The sequence below is a fragment of the Salmo trutta genome, chromosome 32 (assembly GCF_901001165.1).
Source record: "Salmo trutta chromosome 32, fSalTru1.1, whole genome shotgun sequence".
Lineage (NCBI taxonomy): Eukaryota > Metazoa > Chordata > Actinopteri > Salmoniformes > Salmonidae > Salmo > Salmo trutta.
The window spans coordinates 242,314-267,431 of NC_042988.1; the positions used below are offsets into that span (position 1 = coordinate 242,314).

General features: G+C 42.1%; 1 protein-coding gene across 1 annotated transcript in view; it reads left to right on the forward strand.

Annotated features, from left to right (window-relative positions):
• The window catches only part of LOC115170640 (phospholipid-transporting ATPase IA-like), a 176,499-nt gene that overhangs the window by 12,663 nt on the left and 138,718 nt on the right, over window positions 1–25,118 (forward strand). Inside the window, exons 7-8 of the mRNA XM_029726889.1 lie at window positions 2,103–2,191; window positions 15,070–15,145. Of these exons, the coding sequence (XP_029582749.1) occupies window positions 2,103–2,191; window positions 15,070–15,145 (165 nt within the window). The remainder of the gene's footprint in view (window positions 1–2,102; window positions 2,192–15,069; window positions 15,146–25,118) is intronic.

Below are 25,118 nucleotides of genomic sequence, written 5' to 3' on the forward strand. Positions count from 1 at the left end.
CTGTCTTTGTGACAAAACTGCCCCCACACCCACCTCCGATGCGTCTACCTCATCCACAAAAGGTTGCGTAGGATCTGGGTGTTTTAGCAAGGGGGTGGAGGTGAAACGCCCCTTGAGGAGACAAAAGGCCTCGTTGGCTGCTGGAGACCAAACCAACCTACGAGGCCCACCCTTGAGGAGGGAGGTGAGAGGGGCGGCAACGGCACTGAAGTTCCTGATGAAGCGGGGGTAAAAGTTGGCAAACCCCAAAAACCGTTGTAGCCCCTTGACGTTGGCTGGGACTGGCCATGACCTTACCGCATCTACCTTCTTGTCCTCCATCCTCACTCCCTGCAGGCTGATTTGGTAGCCCAAGAAGGAGACAGCCCTCTGGTGGAATTGGCACTTCTCCGGCTTGACGAACAGGTGTTTAGCCATGAGGCGTTCCAGGACTGCTCAAACGTGAATGATGTGATCCTCCAGGGTGGTCAAGAAGATCAGGATGTTATCAATGTACACAGTCATCTGATGTCCTAGCATGTCCCTGAACACCTCGTTGACGAATGCCTGGAACACTGACGGAGCATTGGCTAAGCCAAAGGGCATAAGCCAAAGGGTTGCTGATGCGTATATGGTTGAATCATCAGCATACATGGACACACATGCTTTGTTTAATGCCAGTGGCAGGTCATTGGTAAAAATAGAAAAGAGTAGAGGGCCTAGTGAGCTGCCCTGCGGTACACCACACTTTACATGTTTGACATTAGAGACGCTTCCATTAAAGAAAACCCTTTGAGTTCTATTAGATAGATAGCTCTGAATCCACAATATGGCAGATGTTGAAAACCCATAACACTTTAAGTTTTTTCAACAACAGGTTATGGTCAATAATATCAAAGACTGCACTGAAATCTAACAGTACAGCTCCCACAATCTTCTTATTATCAATTTCTTTCAACCAATCATCAGTCATTTGTGTCAGTGCAGTACATGTTGAGTGCCCTTCTCTCTAAGCATGCTGACAGTCTGTTGTTCATTCGTTTACAGAGAAATAGCATTGCATTTGGTCAAACAATTTTTTCCAAAAGTTTGCTAAGAGCTGGCAGCAAGGTTATAGGTCTGCTGTTAGAACCAGTAAAGGCTGCTTTACCACTGTTGGTTAGCGGAATTACTTTGGCTTCCCTCCAGGCCTGAGCACAAAGACTTTCCTCTAGGCTCAGATTAAAAATATGACAGATAGGAGTGGCTATAAAGTCAGCCACCATCCTCAGTAGCTTTCCATCTAAGTTGTCAATGCCAGGAGGTTTGTCATTATTGATCGTTAACAATAATTTTTCCACCTCTCCCACACTATCTTTACAAAATTCAAACTTGCACTGCTTTTCTTTCATTATTTGTTTTTTTATGCATGAATATAATTGCTCACTGTTTGTCGTGGGCATTTCCTGCCTAAGTTTGCCCACTTTGCCAATGAAATAATCATTCAAATAATTGGCAACATCAAATAAGCCATCTGATTCGATGAATTTGTCTTTCTGCTCATAATTGAATGTGGCCTAGTTACAGTTTTGAATTAAATCTGCTTGAAAGTCTTTGGCAGGACTTGAAAATGGCTGTCTAGCAATGATCAACAAACAACTTCACAGAGCTTGAAGAATAAAGAAAATCAATAAAAATGTGCAAATATTGTACAATCCAGGTGTGCAAAGCTCTTAGAGACTTACCCAGAAAGACTCACAGTTGTAATCGCTGCCAAAGGTAATTCTAACCTGTATTGACTCAGGGGGTTGAATACTTACAGTATGTAATCAAAATATATTAGTCTTTTTTTTTCATGAGTTTTTTACAAATGTATAATTTCTCTTCCACTTTGACATTGGAGTATTTTGTGCAGATCACTGACAAATAATGACAAGTAAATCCATTTTACTCCCACCTTGTAACACAACAAAATGTGGAAAAAGTCAAGGGGTGTGAATACTTTCTGAAGTGAAACATTTGTGCCGACTGAGCTATTACTGATCAATCGGAGCACCACATGGCTCAACGCTCCTGTCTGGTGTGTCTCTGATCAACATTGAGCAATGATTAGCTGTCTTTCTCTTGTCACTTTCTTGTCACAGGTGAAATACATCTTCTCTGACAAGACGGGGACTCTGACCTGCAATGTGATGCAGTTCAAGAAGTGCACCGTCGCCGGCGTGGCATACGGGTAAGACTCGACACCCCCCTCCCACGCTTGTTTATCTCCTTCCTCTCTCCCCCCTCTCCCCTACCTCCGCATCACCTTCATTAAGTGCAGTGTGTACCGTGGTGTACAGCGGTACATCTGGCGTTCCTTGTCCTGCTAACCACCTCGTTAGCAGCTGCATCAGTGCATCCCTCCCCTCAACACGTCCCATGGATTCAGGAGCATTTTTTCATATATTCTTTTGACGGTGGAGAGAAAAATGTACGTTTTAAAGTGAATTTCCTGCAATTCTACTCATTTTGCCATGACGTATGCCATGTTAAAGATATCTGATGATATCTGAGTGAGAGTGGGGGGGTGAGACGCTTATGTCACCTATTCCTGGAGCCAGCCCTGATCTCGGCAGAGTGGAGAGTGACTGCATTATTAATCCCATTAGGATTAAATTCAAAACACAATTGATAAAGTGCAGGGTGAGGGACAACAAAGACTGTCATCTCCAGTGCCACTTGTGAAGCTCTCCGACTTGCGAGCTAGAGAAGGAGGATTAGAAAATGAGTAGTTGGCACACCTTCCTAGCGAAGGTTCAGGTGAATGGAGAAAAAAAACGACATCAATCAAAGATCCATTACATTTGTTTGTGGAGTATTCGAGAATATCAGTTTTCCGATGTGAGTGTCCAAATCGAGTGGGTGAAATGTGATTGGTAGGATGTGATGAATGCATTGTGTATTGTACTGTGTAACCATTAATCTACCCATTTAAACACTAACCTGTCAATCATAATCCCATTTTGATCATTCTCTCTTACTTTACATTACCAAAGGTATGTGGACACCTGCTCGTTGAAATTCTAATTCCAAAATCATGGGCATTAATATGGAGTTTGTCCCCCCCTTTGCTGATATAACAGCCTCCACTCTTCTTGGAAGGCTTTCCACTAGATGTTGGAACATTGCTGTGGGGACTTGCTTCCATTCAGCCTCGAGTATTAGTGAGGTCGGGCACTGATGTTGGGAGATTAGGCCTGGCTCACAGTTGGCGTTCCAATTCATCCCATTGTCTAGAATGCTATTGTATGCTGCACTGTTAAGATTTCCCTTCACTGGAACTAAGGGACCTAGCCTGAACCATGAAAAACAGCCCCAGACCATTATTCCTCCTCCACCAAACTTTACAGTTGGCATGATGCATTGGGGCAAGTAGCGTTCTCCTGGCATCCGCCACACCCAGATTCGTCCTGTCAGAATGCCAGATGGTGAAGCATGAGCCATTATTGCTCCTAGACTTTTCCACTTCACAATAACAGTACTTAGAGTTGACCAGGGCAGCTCTAGCATGGCAGAAATTTGATGAACTGAGTTGTTGAAAAAGTGGCATGTTGAAAGTCACTGAGCTCTTTAGTAAGGCCATTTAACTGCCAATGTTTGTCTATGGAGATTGCATGGCGGTGTGCTCGATACTATACGCCTGTCATCAACTGGTGTGGCCGAATCCACTAATTTGAAGGGGTGTCCACATACTTTTGCATATATAGTGTACATTCAAATCATATCAAATCAAAAAAATTTGGTCACATGCGCCGAATACAACATGTGTATGCTTTACAGTGAAATGCTTACTTACGAGCACATTCCCAACAGTGCGGAGTTATAAAGTAAGACTATATAAAAATTTTAAAAAATACAAAAATAATGAGGCTATATACAAGAAGAACCAGTATCGGGTCAATGTGCAAGGGTTGTTGAGATAATTGAGGTAATCCAATATGTACATGTGGGTAGGGGTAAAAGTGCCCTTAAATATTATTGTAAATAACATCTACCAAAATTAAACCAGGAATTAAATTCCACTTATTTAAATGTATCTAAGTGTTAAGGAACTATATTGAGCCATTACATCACTTCCTTTTTCGCTATGGTAAAAAATGAGGTAACGCATGCAATATCCCTTTGTCATCCAACAACACGAAGAAAAGAAAAGAACTGGCAGTTCAGAATGGACAGATGGTCGTAGACCTTCATAAATCTGGTAATGGCTACAAGAAGATCCACAAACGATTGAATATACCACTGAGCACTGTCAGGGCAATTAAAAAATTAAAAAGATATGGAACAGTTGAAAACCTCACGGGTAGAAGACGCAAATGCATTTTGCCCCCCAGGATAGGGAGGAGGAATGTGAGAGAAGCAACAAAATCCCCAAGAATCACTGTGAAAGAATTGCAGGCCTTGGTGGCATCTTGGGGTCACCAGGTTTAAAAAAGCACCATCAGATGCCACCTCCACAACCAAAGGCTCTTTGGAAGGGTTGCCAGAAGAAAGCCCCTAATGACCCCAAGACACAGACGCAAGCACTTGAAGTTTGCCAAACGTCATTTCAATTATGATTGGAAGAAGGTGCTCTGGTCAGATGAGACCAAAATTGAATGTTTTGGTCAGATACAGCATCGGCATGTTTGGCGTCGAAACAGAGATGCATACAAGGCACCTCATACTCGCGGTGAAATATGGTGGTGGGTCAGTGATGTTTTGGGGCTGTTTTAATTCCAGAGGTCCAGGGGCGCTGGTTAAGACTGATGGCATAATGAATTCCACCAAGTACCAGGCAATTTTGGCTGACAATCTGGTTGCCTCTGCCAGAAGGCTGGAACTTGGCTGTATGTGGACTTTCCATCAAGACAATGACCCAAAACATACCTCGAGATCCACACAGAAATGGTTCTGTGACAACAAAATCAATGTTCTGCCATGGCCATCTCAGTCACCGGACCTCAATCCAATCGAAAACCTGTGGGCTGAGTTGAAGAGGGCAGTTGATAAGCGCAAACCCAAGAATGTGAAGGATCTTGAAAGGATCTGCATAGAGGAATGGTCCAAAATCCCTCCAAATGTGTTCCTTAACCTTGTCAAACATTAGAGGAAAAGACCATGCTGTTATCCTTGCCAGAGGTGGTGGCACTAAGTACTAAATGAGGAGTGCCAATAATTCTGAAACCTTGACTTGGTGAAATGTATTTTGTATTAAATAATTGTATGATTTTGGTGGGTTCCATTGAAACATTAAAAAAGTACAGTATTTCTCACATGTTGGTATTTTGAGTTTCTCTATAATTCAATTGTTTATATTTTTTAAGTATAGTTTGTGCATTGCCAGTCAGGGGTGCCAGTAATTTTGGAGCCTACTGTATTGTTACGTGAATTAAGTTATCAATGTTCTTAAACCAAACTTCAATTAAACTACTCAGTCTGCCCCCCCAGAGTGTGTAAGATTCTGGTTAAATGACGCAGACGGAGAACCAGCCCACAATGGTCAAAATGTTTATTTATGAGAGCTCTGAAATCCTTACAATGTACAAAGCCTTTTATATTAACACACACACATCAGTAGAGAACTCCACCCCGCTTTAGGCGGCTGTATTTTTCCACAGCACACATACATTCCTTATCAACCTTGCCACCTGTCTTCTAATCTCCTGCCAACTAACCGTTCCCAGGCCGTTGTTTCTCTCCCTAACTTAGGGAGGCATCTTCTCCTGTTCCTTTCCCAAGGTTGTCTTATCAACTCTGCCCTGCTCATTTTGAAGTGGTAACAGTGTCTTACAGTATTGGAATATAGTTTTTAACCCATTATTATAGCCTTATTTCGAATACATTTCAACGGGTTATAGGGATTCTGAGTGAAATCATTTAGTCAAACCTTTAATCATATAATTTCCATTACATGTACAGTGGGGGGAAAAAGTATTTGATCCCCTGCTGATTTTGTCCGTTTTCCCACTGACAAAGAAATGATCAGTCTATAATTTAAATGGTAGGTTTATTTGAACAGTGAGAGACATAATAAAAACAAAAATATCCAGAAAAACGCATGTCAGAAATGTTATAAATTGATTTGCATTTTAATGAGGGAAATAAGTATTTGACCCCCTCTTAATCAGAAAGATTTCTGGCTCCCAGGTGTCTTTTATACAGGTAACGAGCTGAGATTAGGAGCACACTCTTAAAGGGAGTGCTCCTAACCGCAGCTTGTTACCTATAAAAAAGACACCTGTCCACAGAAGCAATCAATCAATCAGATTCCAAACTCTCCACCATGGCTAAGACAAAAGAGCTCTCCAAGGATGTCAGGGACAAGATTGTAGACCTACACAAGGCTGAAATGGGCTACAAGACCATCGCCAAGCAGCTTGGTGAGAAGGTGACAACATTTGGTGCGATTATTCGCAAATGGAAGAAACACAATGAACTGTCAATCTCCCTTAGCCTGGGGCTCCATGCAAGATATCACCTCGTGGAGTTGCAATGATCATGAGAACGGTGAGGAATCAGCCCAGAACTACACGGGAGGATCTTGTCAATGATCTCAAGGCAGCTGGGACCATAAGTCCCCAAGAAAACAATTGGTAACACACTACGCCGTGAAGGACTGAAATCCTGCAGTGCCCGCAAGGTCCCCCTGCTCAAGAATACATATACATGCCTGTCTGAAGTTTGCCAATGAACATCTGAATGACTCAGAGGACAACTGGTGAAAGTGTTGTGGTCAGATGAGACCAAAATGGAGCTCTTTGACATCAACTCAACTCGCCGTGTTTGGAGGAGGAGGAATGCTGCCTATGACCCCAAGAACACCATCTCCACTGTCAAACATGGAGGTGGAAACATTATGCTTTGGGGGTGTTTTTCTGCTAAGGGTACAGGACAACTTCACCGCATCAAAAGGACGATGGACGGGGCCATGTACCGTCAAATCTTGGGTGAGAACCTCCTTCCCTCAGCCAGGGCATTGAAAATGGGTTGTGGATGGGTATTCCAGCATGACAATGACCCAAAACACACGGCCAAGGCAACAAAGGAGTGGCTCAAGAAGAAGCACATTAACTTCTTTGGGCTAGGGGGCAGTATTTTCACATCCGGATAAAAAACGTACCCGATTTAATCTGGTTACGACTCCTGCCCAGTAACTAGAATATGCATATAATTATTGGCTTTGGATAGAAAACACCCTAAAGTTTCTAAAACTGTTTGAATGGTGTCTGTGAGTATAACAGAACTCCTATGGCAGGCAAAAACCTGAGAAGATTTCATGCAGGAAGTGGCCTGTCTGACAAGGTGTTGTTGTTCTTGCTTCTGTTTATTGAAGAGTCAGGATCTTAGCTGTAACGTGACACTTCCTACGGCTCCAACAGGCTCTCAGAGCCCGGGAAAAACCTGAACGATGACGAGGCAGCCTCAGGCTGAAACACATTATCGCCTTTTCCAAGTGGCCCATCAGAGGACAATGGAATTAGGCGCGTGCCCGATTCGACCCCGTGCAGTATTTTCCTTCGGCTGTTTAGCTAATTGCAGATTCCCGGTCGGAATATTATCGCTTTTTTACGAGAATAATGGCATAAAAATTTATTTTAAACAGCGGTTGACATGCTTCGAAGTACGGTAATGACATATTTAGAAATCTTTTGTCACGAAATGCGCCGTGCGTGTGACCGTTATTTACCATTGGGATAGTGTCTAGAACGCACTAACAAAACGTCGCTGTTGGAACATAACTATGGATTATTTTGGACCAAACCTACATTTGTTATTGAAGTAGAAGTCCTGGGAGTGCATTCTGACGAAGAACAGGAAAGGTAAGACCATTTTTCTTATAGTAAATGTGATTTTGGTGAAGGCTAAACTTGCCGGGTGTCTAAATAGCTAGCCCTGTGATGCCGGGCTATCTACTCAGAATATTGCAAAATGTGCTTCATCCGAAAAGCTATTTTAAAATCGGACATATCGAGTGCATAGAGGAGTAATGTATCTATAATTCTTAAAATAATTGTTATGCTTTTTGTGAACGTTTATCGTGAGTAATTTAGTAAATTGTTAGTAAATTCCCCGGAAGTTTGCGGGGGGTATGCTAGTTCTGAACGTCACATGCTAATGTAAAAAGCTGTTTTTTGATATAAATATGAACTTGATTGAACAAAACATGCATGCATTGTATAACATAATGTCCTAGGTGTGTCATCTGATGAAGATCATCAAAGGTTAGTGCTGCATTTAGCTGTCTTCTGGTTTAAATAACATCTAACCTCTACGGGATTGGTGTCCCTAAATCGGGACGGTTGTTACTAACGTGCGCTAATGTGACTAGAATGACAGCCAACTTTCCGGGACATAGACTTGTCTTATATGGGCATAAAGTTTAAATTCTTGTTAATCTAACTGCAGTGTCCAATGAACAGCAGCTATTACAGTGAAAAAGACCATGCTATTTTTTGAGGAGAGTGCACTACAACAAAAAACGTTTATCACGGCAACTGGTTTGGTAAATTCACCTCTGAAGGTAAATAATGTACTTACATTCAGTAATCTTGCTCTGATTTGTCATCCTGAGGGTCCCAGAGATAAAATGTAGCATCGTTTTGTTTGATAAAATACATTTTTATGTCCAAATATAGGAACTGGGTTCTACATTTTGAACCCCTGCTGTCTCTGGCTCCACACCCACCCTGCTGTTTGAAAGTTAGTGTATAAGCTAATGATGCATCATGTATGACATTCCCAGGGGTGTGTAAACAAAAAAAAAAAAATTACCTTAGCATTTTTGTATGTTCTCTCTAGTTATGTACTTGAAAATGTATCAATTGACCAATTCGGCACATTTGGGCAAACTCCTGGCAGATTCAAAATATTGTGCAGTAATGTAATTCTTCACTGGATCAGTCTATGTGTGCAAAGGCACACACTGCTGCCATATAATGTGTTATATTCTCATACATTAATTTCACATTTCCACTTCCTTTCAAATGGTATCAATAGTATGCATATCCTTGCTTCAGTTCCTGAGCTACGAGCAGTTAAAAAAAGGGTATGATCCTTTTGAACAGAATAGCCTGAAATGTTTATTCAGCTCAGTAATACATTGCTCAAAAAAATAAAGGGAACACTTAAACAACACAATGTAACTCCAAGTCAATCATACTTCTGTGAAATCAAACTGTCCACTTAGGAAGCAACACTGATTGACAATAAATTTCACATGCTGTTGTGCAAATGGAATAGACAACAGGTGGAAATTATAGGCAATTAGCAAGACACCCCCAATAAAGGAGTGGTTCTGCAGGTGGTGACCACAGACCACTTCTCAGTTCCTATGCTTCCTGGCTGATGTTTTGGTCACTTTTGAATGCTGGCGGTGCTTTCACTCTAGTAGTAGCATGAGACGGAGTCTACAACCCACACAAGTGGCTCAGGTAGTGCAGCTCATCCAGGATGGCACATCAATGCGAGCTGTGGCAAGAAGGTTTGCTGTGTCTGTCAGCGTAGTGTCCAGAGCATGGAGGCGCTACCAGGAGACAGGCCAGGACATCAGGAGACGTGGAGGAGGCAACAACCCAGCAGCAGGACCGCTACCTCTGCCTTTGTGCAAGGAGGAGCAGGAGGAGCACTGCCAGAGCCCTGCAAAATGACCTCCAGCAGGCCACAAATGTGCATGTGTCTGCTCAAACGGTCAGAAACAGACTCCATGAGGGTGGTATGAGGGCCCGACGTCCACAGGTGGGGGTTGTGCTTACAGCCCAACACCGTGCAGGACGTTTGGCATTTGCCAGAGAACACCAAGATTGGCAAATTTGCCACTGGCGCCCTGTGCTCTTCACAGATGAAAGTAGGTTCACACTGAGCACGTGACAGAGTCTGGAGACGCCGTGGAGAACGTTCTGCTGCCTGCAACATCCTCCAGCATGACCGGTTTGGCGGTGGGTCAGTCATGGTGTGGGGTGGCATTTCTTTGGGGGGCCGCACAGCCCTCCATGTGCTCGCCAGAGGTAGCCTGACTGCATTAGGTACCGAGATGAGATCCTCAGACCCCTTGTGAGACCATATGCTGGTGCGGTTGGCCCTGGGTTCCTCCTAATGCAAGACAATGCTAGACCTCATGTGGCTGGAGTGTGTCAGCAGTTCCTGCAAGAGGAAGGCATTGATGCTATGGACTGGCCCGCCCGTTCCCCAGACCTGAATCCAATTGAGCACATCTGGGACATCATGTCTCGCTCCATCCACCAACGCCACGTTGCACCACAGATCAGGAGCATGCCCAGGCATTGTAGGGAGGTCATACAGGCACGTGGAGGCCACACACACCACTGAGCCTCATTTTGACTTGTTTTAAGGACATTACATCAAAGTTGGATCAGCCTGTAGTGTGGTTTTCCACTTTCATTTTCAGTGTGACTCCAAATCCAGACCTCCATGGGTTGATAAATTGGATTTCCATTGATTATTTTTGTGTGATTTTGTTGTCAGCACATTCAACTATGTAAAGAAAAAAGTATTTAATAAGATTATTTCATTCAGATCTAGGATGTGTTATTTTAGTGTTCCCTTTATTTTTTTGAGCAGTGTACTTAAAAGGTATTCTGAACCTTGATTTGCGTTCCCATGCAAAACTAGACAGATAGCTAACAAAGTCTTAAATAAAACTCCCAAGGTGTGACTTTTCTTGAATTAATATATTGAAAACGTTTATGTTGTGAAACTGCAAAATACAGAAAATGATATACTTTAGTATTCAATTCACATCAACATACTGTAGCTGTACATTATACATTTCAAGTTGAAGTTGCAAAAATACAAAGCACCTGCCAAGGTACCATGTATTTGGCATGATGCCAAACCATATAGCTAATTGTTACTCATATGATAATTGGCTAACTCCTTTAATTACTCTAATAATGTGCAACCACCTCTGTACAATAACAAAGCATATTACACTAGAAACAGTAACAAAACTTCAGTATTGTTTGTTTTACAATTCGTTTACATTACGCACGAGCAAAGTAATACAGCTGACGGCATACATGCAAGGCAATTTGTGTGAGTTAATGCAACCAACTAACATTGATAAGTAAACAATTCTATCAACAACAAGATTATCATCAGTAGAAATATGCTTGAATCGAACTTACAAACAAATATTTTCCGAGGCTGAAGTGTGACAAGAAAATAACTGCACTGAAATACCTGCACCGTAGCGTTGTTTTTAGCTGCTTCTATGCGTGCAGAACGAGTACTCTACTTCCTGTTTCCATAGTCTTTAAGTACCAGAAAGCTCCACTAGGGGGTGATAAACACCATGGAACACAATGAAAATCCATTTTAACCATTGTAATAAAATAATCTGTTACCTAACAGGATGGCAGCACAAAAGGCGATGTAACGCAGCGTAGGCATAGCCTATAGGCCTAATGTTTTTTATGTATTATTATTATTATAAATGCATGCATTAGCGTTCACAGTGTGGACCGAATCTAGGTCCCCTTACGGAACAGTTCGATACGATACGTAAAGCATGTACATTTTTTACTGCCTTTTTGTCTGTGAAGCAACCAGATATAGTTTAACACTTTAATATGAGGTACTTTTTATTTTTTCGCCGTAGTCAGGAATAATAGATACCACCAGACTGCAAGAATTGTTCTCCATCCTTTCTGAAATTACATTTGCTTTCTGATATACTGTATCAACTTATAAACACTTCTCCTGCAAGGCTGCTCAGTTTGAAATCTGATTGGATTCTTCTATTCCTTTGGACTCCTCTCTCAAATCTACTCCCTTATACAATTGAAACTGATTTAGGCCTATGCCAGGGACATCAAGCATCCAACTTGTAATCCCTCTGCAATCCTAAAGCAATCCCAGTCCTTGTGTTGTTTTTATTTAATAATTATTTCATTATTAGAGAGTCAGTGCACTCTCTGAAAATGCTGAAACGTAAACCCAAATGGTTGAACGGATAATAAAGAATGTCGCACACACTAGGCATATATTACTCTGAGTTATTTATTGGGAGTATACATTGCCCAAACACAGATTGTCGATCTTGATATGTGTATGGTGAAGCCTGGAGTACACACCATAGAATGTGGGGGTGGGGTGGTGAGCCTTTTTGGAGCAAAATTAATGAATAGGTAGTGACCATCCGTTGCTTCTAGGTGACAGAAGCAGAATGTGCTCAAAAGGCATAGCCTATAGGCCTAGTGTTTTTTATGTATTATTAGCGGTTGTTGAGTTAGTAAGGAGGCCTGAAGAGATTGAGAGCAAACAACAAGTGCTCTTATTCCCATAGTGATAGTATGGATCGCTGCTGGGCTGGAGCAGGTAATCAATAACTGACCATCCTTTCGCCGATCAGCTTTAGCCTCAGAAATCTCATCAAGCCGATGGACTCTTGTAGTGGCGACGTCACTGCTGCATCAGTCTTGGCAAAGGGCTATATAGTGTAGGTGGTAAGGGTAGGACTGACAAAACAATCGGTTTGAATTCTATTAAAACTAGGATATACTGTTGCTGTGGGCTGTCCCCTCCTACCTTGGTCCAAGTTCCTCAGCTACGTGTGTTAGTATTGTGTAGCCTATTCATAGATCATTTTGTTTTAACTTGGTTTATAGATGACCAGGGCCCGGTTTCCCAAAAGCATCTTAAGGCTAAGTTCATCTTAGAATCATAGGATTCTGTGGTTCTAACAATGAATTGAGCCTTAAGATGCTTTTGAGAAACCAGGCCCTGGTCTTCTCATGAGACAGGCAGGTGAAGGTATGAAATATTCCAAGAAAGACATCCACTAAATGAGAGGGCCACCTACTTACACAACACAATAAACAGAAGCCATTACACAAGCAGCTTTCTACCCCTCCTGCGTGTCTCTGTTTGTGTCCCTCCTTGCGCAGGCAAGCGGAGAGAGAAAGAAGAAATTGCTTTCTCCCCGGACCGTGCCATATTTTAATACAGGCCTCTGAGTGTGATAGATTCCCTCTTCTCCACCACATCTATTCTCGGTAAAACACAATGTCTTCCACAGCTATGGTGGTAATTGCATTGCTCTCTCCCTTTTCTCCAAAGCAACATTTATTTGTGGTGGACCTTCAGGGAATATTACCGGGTGGCACTTAAGAGCCTTAACAATCCCTCCCCTGGGTATAGGTAGACTTATTATGGTGGCTAATGGCAGTCATGGTACATTCCTATTAAACCCTGTTCTACAGAAGCACAAAGCCGACCTGATTCATAGCCTCCTTTTTATCACAGAATCATCAATTAATTTCTGCCGGAGGTAGAAAACGACTGTTGTCGATTCGCCCAAGATTTGGTAGGCTTCCGACAAGACGTGTCACTGCTGTGCCTTTCAGGGTTTTGCATCCAATTATATTGCACTCACAGCCAACATAGCCTTCCTGCAATTAGATTTGGTGATTATGACCAGACCATATGTTGTTGTGTTTTTGCAAGGGTAATAGATGTTCATCCTCTTTATTCCCGCGTCATATGGCTTTCTGCTGTCTTTATCTAAATGCATCCTTTTTAATCGTATGTACTGTGTACTTACTAGATGTCTGAGTGTATCTCTGTTGAAAATCCTAACAGCAAGTCATATCAAATCAAATTTTATTGGTCACATACACATGGTAAGCAGATGTTAATGTGAGTGTAGCGAAATGCTAGTGCTTCTAGTACTGACAGTGCAGTAATATCTAACAAGTAATCTAACAATTCAACAACAACTATCTAATACACACAAATATAAAGGGATGGAATAAGAATATGTCCATATAAATATATGGATGAGCGATGACCGAGCGGCATAGGCAAGATGCAATAGATTATATAAAATACAGTATATACATATGAGATGAGTAATGTAAGATATGTAAACATTATTAAAGTGGCATTATTAAAGTGACTAGTGATCCATTTATTAAAGTGGCCAATTATTTTGAGTCTGTATGTAGGCAGCAGCCTCTCTGTTAGTGATTGCTGTTTAGCAGTCTGATGGCCTTGAGCTAGAAGCTGTTTTTCAGTCTCTCGGTCCCAGCTTTGATGCACCTGTACTGACCTCACCTTCTGGATGGTGGCAATGTGAACAGGAAGAGGCTCTGGTAGTTGTCATCCTTGATGATCTTTTTGGCCTTCCTGTGACATTGGGTGCTGTAGGTGTCCTGGAGGGCAGGTAGTTTGCCCCCGGTGATGCGTTGTGCAGACCGCACCACCCTCTGGAGAGCCTTGCAGTTGAGGGCGGTGCAGTTGCCTTACCAGGCGGTGATACATCCCGACAGGATGCTCTCAATTGTGCATCTGTAAAAGTTTGTGAGGGTTTTTGGTGACAAGCTATAGCAACAGTGATTTGTAAAAGTGGAAAAGAAGTCTATATTTTAATACCTGAAATAGGCAATACCAACACAAACTTGTGTTTTTTTGCGGACGTGACACTGTTTCGGTAATGACACAAATTGCTGTATTTTTGTGTTATGTTTTTTTTATGCTGAAAATAGATAGTATTAATAGATATCATGAATCTTATTTAGTTACAGGTTTCTCTACCGATTTTATAACTTAACTGTCTCTGTTGCATAGTGTTTTATTGAGAGAAAACAGAAAGGATTCTTGGAAATGGATGGGGGAGGAGGTAGAGAGGGTTTTGCATGTGTGAGGGGGAGGAAAATTAATTAATGTTATCCAGAAGTTGAGAGTCACCAGGGACTCCAGGCTTGTGCAATTTAATAATCCACCCCCTTGCCTGTTTTCCCTAAATCTGGTGCATTGTGGAGTAATTTCAGGCTAGCAGTTGCTGGCTTACCAAAAAGTTGTTTTTACTGTCAACATGTTACAGAATCACTTAAGGTCGTCACTGTGTGAAGACTGCAAATGTATACACAAGCCCTCAGGACCAGCATCACCTGTCTACAATTGAAACAATTCCCAACACACAAACTCTTCATACAGTCTCCAATTATAACATACTCTCTGGAGAATTTTAAAAAGAGTCTTATGGTCTTGTGTTGTCATAGTAAGGGAGCCTTGTGATAGTGTGTTTTTACCGGTGTCCTTTTTTCTCATTCTCATTCTCATTCACAGCCACAGCACACAGTCATTATCTGAGGAGGCCGGATTTAATGATCCCAACTTGCTGGAAAACCTCCAAAGTAATAACGTAAGTAACTTCAGGATTCCCCGCCACCCACTGGCAGAGTCTGGCATGCAGAGGCGCGGTGAGGAGGAGGACATTAGGAGAGCTGTCAGGCCTGGGCTGTGTTCATTAGGGCATGCAATGAAAAACATGTTAAAACATTTTGCAACAGAAAAGGAAGCGTTAGCGTTTTCTTCGGTCTGTCCGTTACGGTCCGTTTTATTCCTCTTTGTGCCTAATGAAACTGACCCTGTTTTGTACAGCAGCACACCTTTTGAGTCTTTTAATGGGCCTCACTGACTGGGTAGATGTGTGTGTATATACCACATTGATAACCAGTACATACAGTGCCTTCGGAAAGTATTCAGACCCCTTGACTTTTTCCACATTTTGTTACGTTACATCCTTATTCTAAAATGGATTAAATACAAAAAATCCTGGGCAATCTACACACAATACCCCATAATGCCAAAGCGAAAACAGGTTTTTAGAAATGTTTGCACATTTATTCAAAAAAGTGTTAAACAAATCTAAATATAATGTATATTTGAGATTCTTCAAATTGCCCTTTGCCTTGATGACAGCTTTGCACACTCTTGGCATTCTCTCAACCAGCTTCACCTGGAATGCTTTTCCAACAGTCTTGAAGGAGTTCCCACATATGCTGAGCACTTGTTGGCTGCTTTTCTTTCACTCTGTGGTCCGACTCATCCCAAACCATCTCAATTTGGTTGAGGTCAGGTGATTGTGGAGGCTAGGTCATCTGATGCATCACTCTCCTTCTGGGTAAAATAGCCCTTACACAACTTGGTGTTGGTCATTGTCCTATTGAAAAACAAATGATAGTCCTACTAAGCCCAAACCATATGGGATGGCATATCGCTGCAGAATGCTGTGGTAGCCATGCTGGTTAAGTGTGCCTTGAATTCTAAATAAATCACAGACAGTGTCACCAGCAAAGCACCACCACACCATAACACCTCCTCCTCCATGCTTTACGGTGGGAAATACACGTGGAGATAATCCGTTCACCCACACCGTGGCTCACAAAGATTTCCCTTGGTCTAATGTCCATTGCTCGTGTTTTTTGGCCCAATCAAGTCTCTTCTTCTTATTGGTGTCCTTTAGTAGTGGTTTCTTTGCAGCAATTTGAACATGAATGCCTGATTCACACAGTCTCCTCTGAACAGTTGATGTTGAGATGTGTCTGTTACTTGAACTCTGAAGCATTTATTTGGGCTGCAATTTCTGAGGCGGGTAACTCTAATGAACATATCCTCTGCAACAGAGGTAACTCTGGGTCTTCCATTCCTGTGGCGGTCATCATAGTACTTGATGGTTTTTGCAACTGCACTTGAAGAAACTTTCAAAGTTCTTGAAATGTTCTGTATTGACTGACCTTCATGTCTTAAAGTAATGATGGACTGTCGTTTCTCTTTGTTAATTTGAGCTGTTCTTGCCATAATATGTACTTTGTCTTTTACCAAATAGGGCTATCTTCTGTAAACCCCCCTACCTTCTCACAACACAACTGACTGGCTCAAACGCATTAAGAACGAAAGAAATGCCACAAATTAACTTTTAACATGGCACACCTGTTAATTGAAATGCATTCCTGGTGACTACCTCATGTAGCTGGTTGAGAGAATGCCAAGAGTGTGCAAAGCTGTCATCAAGGCAAAGGGTGACTATTTGAAAAATCTCAAATATACATTATATTTAGATTTGTTTAACACTTTTTTGGTAACTACATGATTCCATATGTGTTATGTCATAGTTTTGATGTCTTCATTATTATTCTACAATGTAGAAAACAATAAAAATCCTTGAATGAGTAGGTGTTCTAAAACTTTTGACCGGTAGTGTATGTAAATGTTATATTTCATTTTATTTATTTTTTTTATTAGCAAAAATGTCTGTTTCTGTTTCTGCTTTGTATGCGGTGTTTTTAGATTGATGAGAGGAAAAAAAGATTTAATCCATTTTAAAATAAGTCTGTAACCTAACAAAATGTGAAAAAAGTCAAGGGGTCTGAATACTTTCCGAAGGAACTGTATGCATTTCATAAATGCTTGTATCAAGTTATGTTATTTCAATATCAATTCCACATTTTCGTCATAGAAAGCGTTGAGAAAAATTGGAATTGAAATTTCAGTTTATTTCATTTCAGTTTAATTGACTGAATTGCCCCTAACCCTGTTACTACTTATGAATGTGGTATGTACAGTATAGGTTATGAATGTGTTATGAAATCCTTATAGGTAACATACAAGTAAAGTGTTACTCAATAGATGTATTTATGGCGTCAAATGAATGCTTAAATCAGATCCACTGTGGTGTCTATGTTATTAGTTTTAATTTAATCAGGTTGAAAAAGTTACTAATGTTGTCTTTGGAAACCAGCGTAATGACAAGATGAAGGGTTATTTTTTTTCATATTGTGTTTAATACAATTACAAGCCTATTTGAATACAGCAATCATAATTTGCAAATGCAGCAAGGTTTCTCGTGTAACTCCTCAGTTACACGAGCGTGACTGTGTACTCATAAAACTTTTTCTAATTGCTTGGTTTGATGTTGGTAAAATAGCCAATATCTAGTCCCATCTTACTCTGGGTGTCCTTTGAAATGTCCACATGGGCGGGTTGTGCAATTGACTGCTTGGTGGCTTTGTGGTTCTGTATGGCTCAGTTGGCAGAGCATGGTGCTTGGGTTGTTGGTTAGATTCCTGCTGCGGCCACCCATACCCATGCTATATGGCATATATTATTTGTGGAATACATAGAGGCATGTGGTCATACAGTATTATATTGTCTGTCATGCTATTCATATCAGAAAAACAGCAAAAATGAAATTTGCCTCAAAATCCTGCTTTCAAAAATCCTGCAACCACTGGAGACACTTAAAGGCAGCAGCCACCTCCTGTAGCGTAGATGCGTAGCACTCTGTCTGTGAGAAGCGAGATGGTTACAAATCTATGATTGATTGGCTGGTTGAGTTATCAGGTCAGCAGACGGCGTAGGAGGCAGGATGTTAAGTTTAATTATGTCATTAACTAGCACGGCGTCGCCCGGGAGAGGAAGTAATCCCACTGTGATCTTTGCTTTGTTATGACACCGCAAACTCCTCGGCACTGTTAATTCGTTTGTGGGTAGGATCCGTTTTAATTACATATAGATATCTGTGGTGTTGCGAATTCTGAGCCCTAATTACATACAAAGTGAACAAGCGTTTGTTTGGAATCCACAATCCTCTGTAAGGATTTGTTGATGATAATGAAGTGGTCACTGGCGTTATTGCATTAATTAGGCCTAATTAATGAATGAATGAACAATATTGTTATGGATGCTTTCATTTTTTTGTGATTTGATTATCTTGGATAGAAAACCTATTTTAAAGCCCCCTGCGTTACCTGAAGAGACACTTTTTCAAGTGTGGAGAGATTGTAGTTGTGTAATAATGCCACTGAGGTAGAGAATGAAAGCTCTCTTCAATAAAGCACAGGCGTTCAACCTGCTTTGTAGAATCTGCTGTGTTGCTCATGCATCTTACCAGTGTCCTCTTCCTTGTTCTTGAGTCAAACTGAACCAGAATATGGTGGCTGCTCTGCTGTCAACACCACCATACAACACAAATACTCATGTAGTCCAGAGGAGCACATGGACAGTTACAGTACAGCACCTCTTGGGGTTAAGTGCCTTGCCCAAGGGCACAATACTAGGAGATTTTATCTGGGATCGCAAACCAACAAACCTGTGCTAAAACTGCAAAACAGACCAACGAACCAACCACCTAGCCTTACCATAACACATCTTCCATGCGCTAAATTCAAACACATCCCCCTTTGCGCATCTGTGTTCGTCTTACTGTACTCAGAGGTTGCACTTCCTTAAACATGACATCCTAGCCGTTAACAACAGTTTACACTGCTCCTGGCTGTTTGCGGGAAAGCCTGTTGAAACAACAACGAGCTGCGGCATTGGTGGGCTGGGGTGGAGGGGGTGCCTACAAAACTAAATATGTTCCTCTGGTGCTTTTCACTTTCTCTTGAGTCACCCTTGTCAAAAGTAATGCACTATAAAGGGAATAGGGTGCCATTTGGGATGAAGGCTCTGTGTCTGTTTTGTTTGTTTTGTTGGTTGGTTTGCTTACTGCTCCGAGATAGAAGGCAGGGAGATAGGGAGGCAGAATCCCTTTACACCACTTGCTGCAAGTAACCTTCCAACATAGGTCACATCTGAAGCAGTGGGTGTCCGTCACTGGCGCCGTGACACAGATTACACCGGAGTTAGCCAAAGTTATACACAATAGAGATGCTGTCTAGGCCAAAGATATGTTTACAGACTCAAGCCAGATTGGCAATAATTTAGGAGATTGAGAAATCGATGTTTAAAACTAGTTAGAAAAGCAAAATTTGATTGTGCAGGGAATCTGGCCAAGGTCTGGAAAAGTGTTAAATCTCTGAAGGGTAGTAACTCTTCTTCTCTTCCCCATCAAATGAATGTGGTCTCTGGCACCATTACTGATAAAATTGATATAATTAATGCATTTAATTACCATTTCATTTCTGCGGGCTATATTTTTGACTCAGTTTCCAAGCCAACTCACTGGTCTGTGGTATGGATATTAATGGAGGTCATTTGTTGAATGATACTGAAATTGTCTGGATATTAATGAAGGTAATTTGTTCATTGATACTGAAAATGTTGGTCTGGGATTTTCTTTCAGGCAATTCTCTGTTAAGGGCCTTGCTAGCGTTAGATATTAAGACATCTAAAGGGTCAGAGCGCTAGAGGTGTCACTACAGATCCTGGTTCGATTCCAGGCTATATCATTTCCAGCTGTGCTTGGGAGTCCCATAGGGAGGTGCAAAATTGGCCCAGCATCATCCGGGTTAGGGTTTGGCAGGGGTAGGCCGTCATTGTAAATAAGAACAAATTCTTAACTGACATGCCTAGTTAAATTAAAAACCTGGTCTGCTAAAACGTTCAGCGACCCTCATTGTTGCCTCAGTAACTCACATTTTAAATCTGACATTGTCTTCAGGAATTATTCCCACATTTTTTAAATCTGCATATGTGTTGCCACTCCATAAGGGTGGTGATAGTAGTGATCTTGACAATTACTGACCAATTTCTAGGCTTCCTTTTCTAGCTAAGATTCTTGAGTCGTTGGTAAATGTGCAGCTTCATTTTTTTCCCGACTGAGAAATGTATTTTAAATGTAAACCAATCAGGGTTTAGACCAGGGCATAGCACTATTACATTCACCACATTAGTTGTGAATGACCTTGTCAATGCTTTGGATGCTAAAATTAGTTGTGCTGATTTGTTTATAGACATGTTTAAGGCCTTTGATACTGTTGATCATGGTATTTGTTTGGAGAAACTGTAATCTATAGGCCTTGGCTCCGCATGTTCTTGGTTTCGTGACTATCTTAGAGACAGAACTTAGGCCATTGTGTTGGAGTTATGTCTGATTTTCTTGAGGTACATAAAGGTGTTCCACAAAGATTAATGTTAGGACCTGTTCTTTTTACAATATACATAAATGCTATTGGCCAATCTGTGAAAATGGGGGTCTTAATTTGTATGCGGATGACATTATTATGTATGCAATTGCTCTGTAATGAACACGAAGGGAGAGCTGGTTTCAAGCGCAGGGCGCAGCAGGTGTTTATTGCAAAGGACCACAGCACAGGAGGCAGGTAGCTGGGGTCCAGGGGCAGACAGAAGGTCATACACAGGGGGTCCAAAAGGGAAACAGTACAGGTAGGGAAAAGGCTAATAACTTTGTCCGGGAGATTAGGCAATAGGTAGATGACAGGAAATCCAATAGGCTAAAGTACAGACAGGGAATAGGTAAAAGGAGTCGTTAGTGAGGCAGGCAAAAACGATCATACACGGGAAAAACAGAGCTCATGAAGACATGTCACAAAACAAATGGAGCGGTCTTCTGGTCAGGCTCCGTAGACGGGCACATCGCGCACCGCTCCCGAGCATACTACTCACCAATGTCCAGTCTCTTGACAACAAGGTAGATGAAATCCAAGCAAGGGTAGCATTCCAGAGAGACATCCGAGACTGTAACGTTCTTTGTTTCACGGAAACATGGCTCACTCGAGACACGCTATCTGAGTCGGTACAGCCACCTGGTTTCTTCACGCATCGCGCCGACAGAAACAAGCATCTCTCTGGTAAGAAGAAGGGCGGGGGTGTATGCCTTATGATTAACGAGACGTGGTGTGATCATAACAATATACAGGAACTCAAGTTCTTTTGTTCACCTGACTTAGAATTCCTCACTATCAAATGCCGACCGCATTATCTACCAAGAGAATTCTCTTCGATCATAATCACAGCCGTGTATATCCCCCCAAAGCAGACACATCGACGGCCCTGAAAGAACTTCATTGGACTCTATGTAAACTGGAAACCACATATCCTGAGGCTGCATTTATTGTAGCCGGGGATTTTAACAAGGCTAATCTGAAAACAAGGCTCCCCAAATTCTATCAGCATATCGATTGTACTACCAGGGGTAGCAAAACCCTGGATCATTGTTATTCTAACTTCCGCGACGCATATAAGGCCCGCCCTCCTTTCGGAAAAGCTGACCATGACTCCATTTTGTTGCTCCCAGCCTATAGACAGAAACTAAAACGGGAAGCTCCCGCCCTCAGGTCTGTTCAACGCTGGTCCGACCAATTGGATTCCACACTTCAAGATTGCTTCGATCACGTGTACTGGGATATGTTCCGCATTGCGTCGAACAACAACATTGACGAATATGCTGATTTGGTGTGCGAGTTCATTAAGAAGTGCATAGGTGATGTTGTATCCACAGCGTCTATGAAAACATTCCCCAACCAGAAACCGTGGATTGATGGCAGCATTCGCGCAAAACTGAACGCGTGGATCACTGCTTTTAATCAGGGCAAGGCGTCCGGAAACATGACCGAATACAAACAGTGTAGCTATTCCCTCCGCAAGGCAATCAAACAAGCTAAGCGTCAGTATAGAGACAAAGTGGAGTCGGAATTCAACGGCTCAGACACGAGATGTATGTGGCAGGGTCTACAGTCAATCACGGACTACAAAAGGAAAACCAGCCCCATCGCGGATCACTATGCCTTGCTCCCAGACAGACTGAACAACTTTTTTGCTCGCTTTGAGGACAATACAGTGCCACTGACACGGCCTGGCTGGTCTCTTTACAGCTGGCTGGTCTGTTTACAGACATATTCAATCAATCCTTATGCCAGTCTGCTGTCCCCACATGCTTCAAGAGGGCCACCATTGTTCCTGTTCCCAAGAAAGCTAACGTAACTGAGCTAAATGACTACCGCCCTGTAGCACTCACTTCCGTCATCATGAAGTGCTTTGAGAGACTAGTCAAGGACCACATCACCTCCACCCTACCTGACACCCTAGACCCACTCCAATTTGCCTACCGCCACAATAGGTCCACAGACGACGCTATCGCCATCACACTGCACACTGCCCTAACCCATCTGGACAAGAGGAATACCTATGTAAGAATGCTGTTCATCGATTACACCTCAGCATTTAACACCATAGTACCCTCCAAACTCGTCATTAAGCTCGAGACCCTGGGTCTCGACCCCGCCCTGTGCAACTGGGTCCTGGACTTCCTGACAGGTCGCCCCCAGGTGGTGAGGGTAGGTAACAACATCTCCACCTCGCTGATCCTCAACCCTGGGTCCCCACAAGGGTGTGTTCTCAGCCCTCTACTGTACTCCCTGTTCACCCATGACTGCGTGGCCATGTACGCCTCCAACTCGATCATTAAGTTTGCAGACGACACTACAGTGGTAGGCTTGATTACCAACAACGACAAGACGGCCTACAGGGAGGAGGTGAGGGCCCTCGTAGTGTGGTGTCAGATAAATAACATCACACTCAATGTCAACAAAACAAAGGAGATGATCGTGGACTTCGGGAAACAGCAGAGGGAGCAGCCCCCTATCTACATTGATGGGACAGTAGTGGAGAAGGTGGAGAGTCCCTCGGCACACATCACGGACAAACTGAATTGGTCCACCCACACAGACAGCGTGGTGAAGAAGGCACAGCAGCGCCTCTTCAACCTCAGGAGGCTGAAGAAATTCGGCTTGTCACCAAAAACACTCACAAACTTTTATAGATGCACAATCGAGAACATCCTGTCGGGCTGTATCACCACCTGGTACGGCAGCTTCTCCGCCCATAACCGGAAGGCTCTCCAGAGGGTAGTGAGGTCTGCACAACGCATCACCGGGTGCAAACTACCTGCCCTCCAGGACACCTACACCACCCGATGTCACAGGAAGGCCAAAAAGATCATCAAGGACAACAACCACCCGAGCCACTGCCTGTTTAGCCCGCAATCATCCAGAAGGCGAGGTCAGTACAGGTGCATCAAAGCTGGGAACGAGAGACTTAAAAACAGCTTCTATCTCAAGGCCATCAGACTGTTAAACAGCCATCACTAACATTGAGTGGCTGCTGCCAACATACTGACTAAACTCCAACCACTTTATTAATGGTAAAATTGATGTAATCAATTTATCACTAGCCACTTTATATTACATAATGTTTACTTACCCTACATTACTCATCTCTTATGTATATACTGTATGCTATACCGTCTACTGCATCTTGCCATCTTGATGTAATGTATCACTAGCCACTTTAAACAATGTCACTTCATATAATGTTTTCATACCTTGCATTGCTCATTGCTCATCTCATATGTATATACTGTACTATATACCATCTACTGCATCTTGCCTATGCCGTTCGGCCATCACTCATTTATATATTTTAATGTACATATTCGTACTCATTCCTTTATACTTGTGTGTATAAGGTAGTTGTTGTGAAATTGTTAGATTACTTGTTAGATATTACTGCATGGTCGGAACTAGAAGCACAAGCATTTAGCTACACTTGCATTAACACCTGCTAACCATGTGTATGTGACAAATACATTTTATTTTATTTGAAACAATACCTCACAGTGATGGGGTGCAAAGAACTGAACTAAATAGTGTGTGATAATGACATACAGGTGTGTGAACAGGTGATTAGAATTCAGGTGATTGGGATCTGGAGAGTGAGCTGCATTCAGTGGATCTACGTGTTTGAGGGTGTGAGTTGGAAGCAGACGTTACATGCTCCAACTGTTGATTTAGCTGTGTCAAGGTTACAGTCTGATTTTGCAGCTGTTCAGGAAGCCCTTATGAATTTAAAGCTTGTATATAATACAGGCAAAACTATATGCATGCTGTTTTCAAAGTCTCGTAAAAATATCTCAGTTGGGTTACATCTTCACTCCTTGAAAGATTCTGTAATTGAACAAATCCTTGCATACATATACCTTGGTATTTGGATGGACAATTATGTGTCGTTTAACAAACTTGTTAAGCGTGTTAAGAAGCCTAAATGTAAAGTGGGTTTCTTGATATAGAAATAAAGCTTGTTTTTCTCTGGCTAGCAGGAAGTGAATTGTAGAATCAACTTTTCTACCTGTTCTTGACTATGGTGATACCATAGGCAATAACTGACTCTAATCTAAAATCAACTGACTCTAATCTAAAATCCCTTGATTCTGTTTATCATAGCACCCTTCATTTTATTACATCTGACAGTTTTAATACTCATCACTGCATCCTTTGCCAAACAGTTGGCTGGACCTCTTTAAAGACACGTAGATCACTTCATTACTCTCTTTTTGTTTATTAAGCCCTACTCCACAAGCTTCCAACACACTTGTGTTCTACAACACAATGTAGAATTTCTGGTTATAATACAAGGTCACAGGGTTGGTTAATGATGACGACAGCCTTGGTAACAACAGCATTCGGGAAATCTTGTAGTCTCCAGTTGGCACTTCATTTGGATGATTTGGTGTCCCTGAGTCAATTTTGGAAATTGTTTAAGGATTTTTATAGGGATAAATGTCTTTGTTTTATTTGATTATAATGGATAATGTG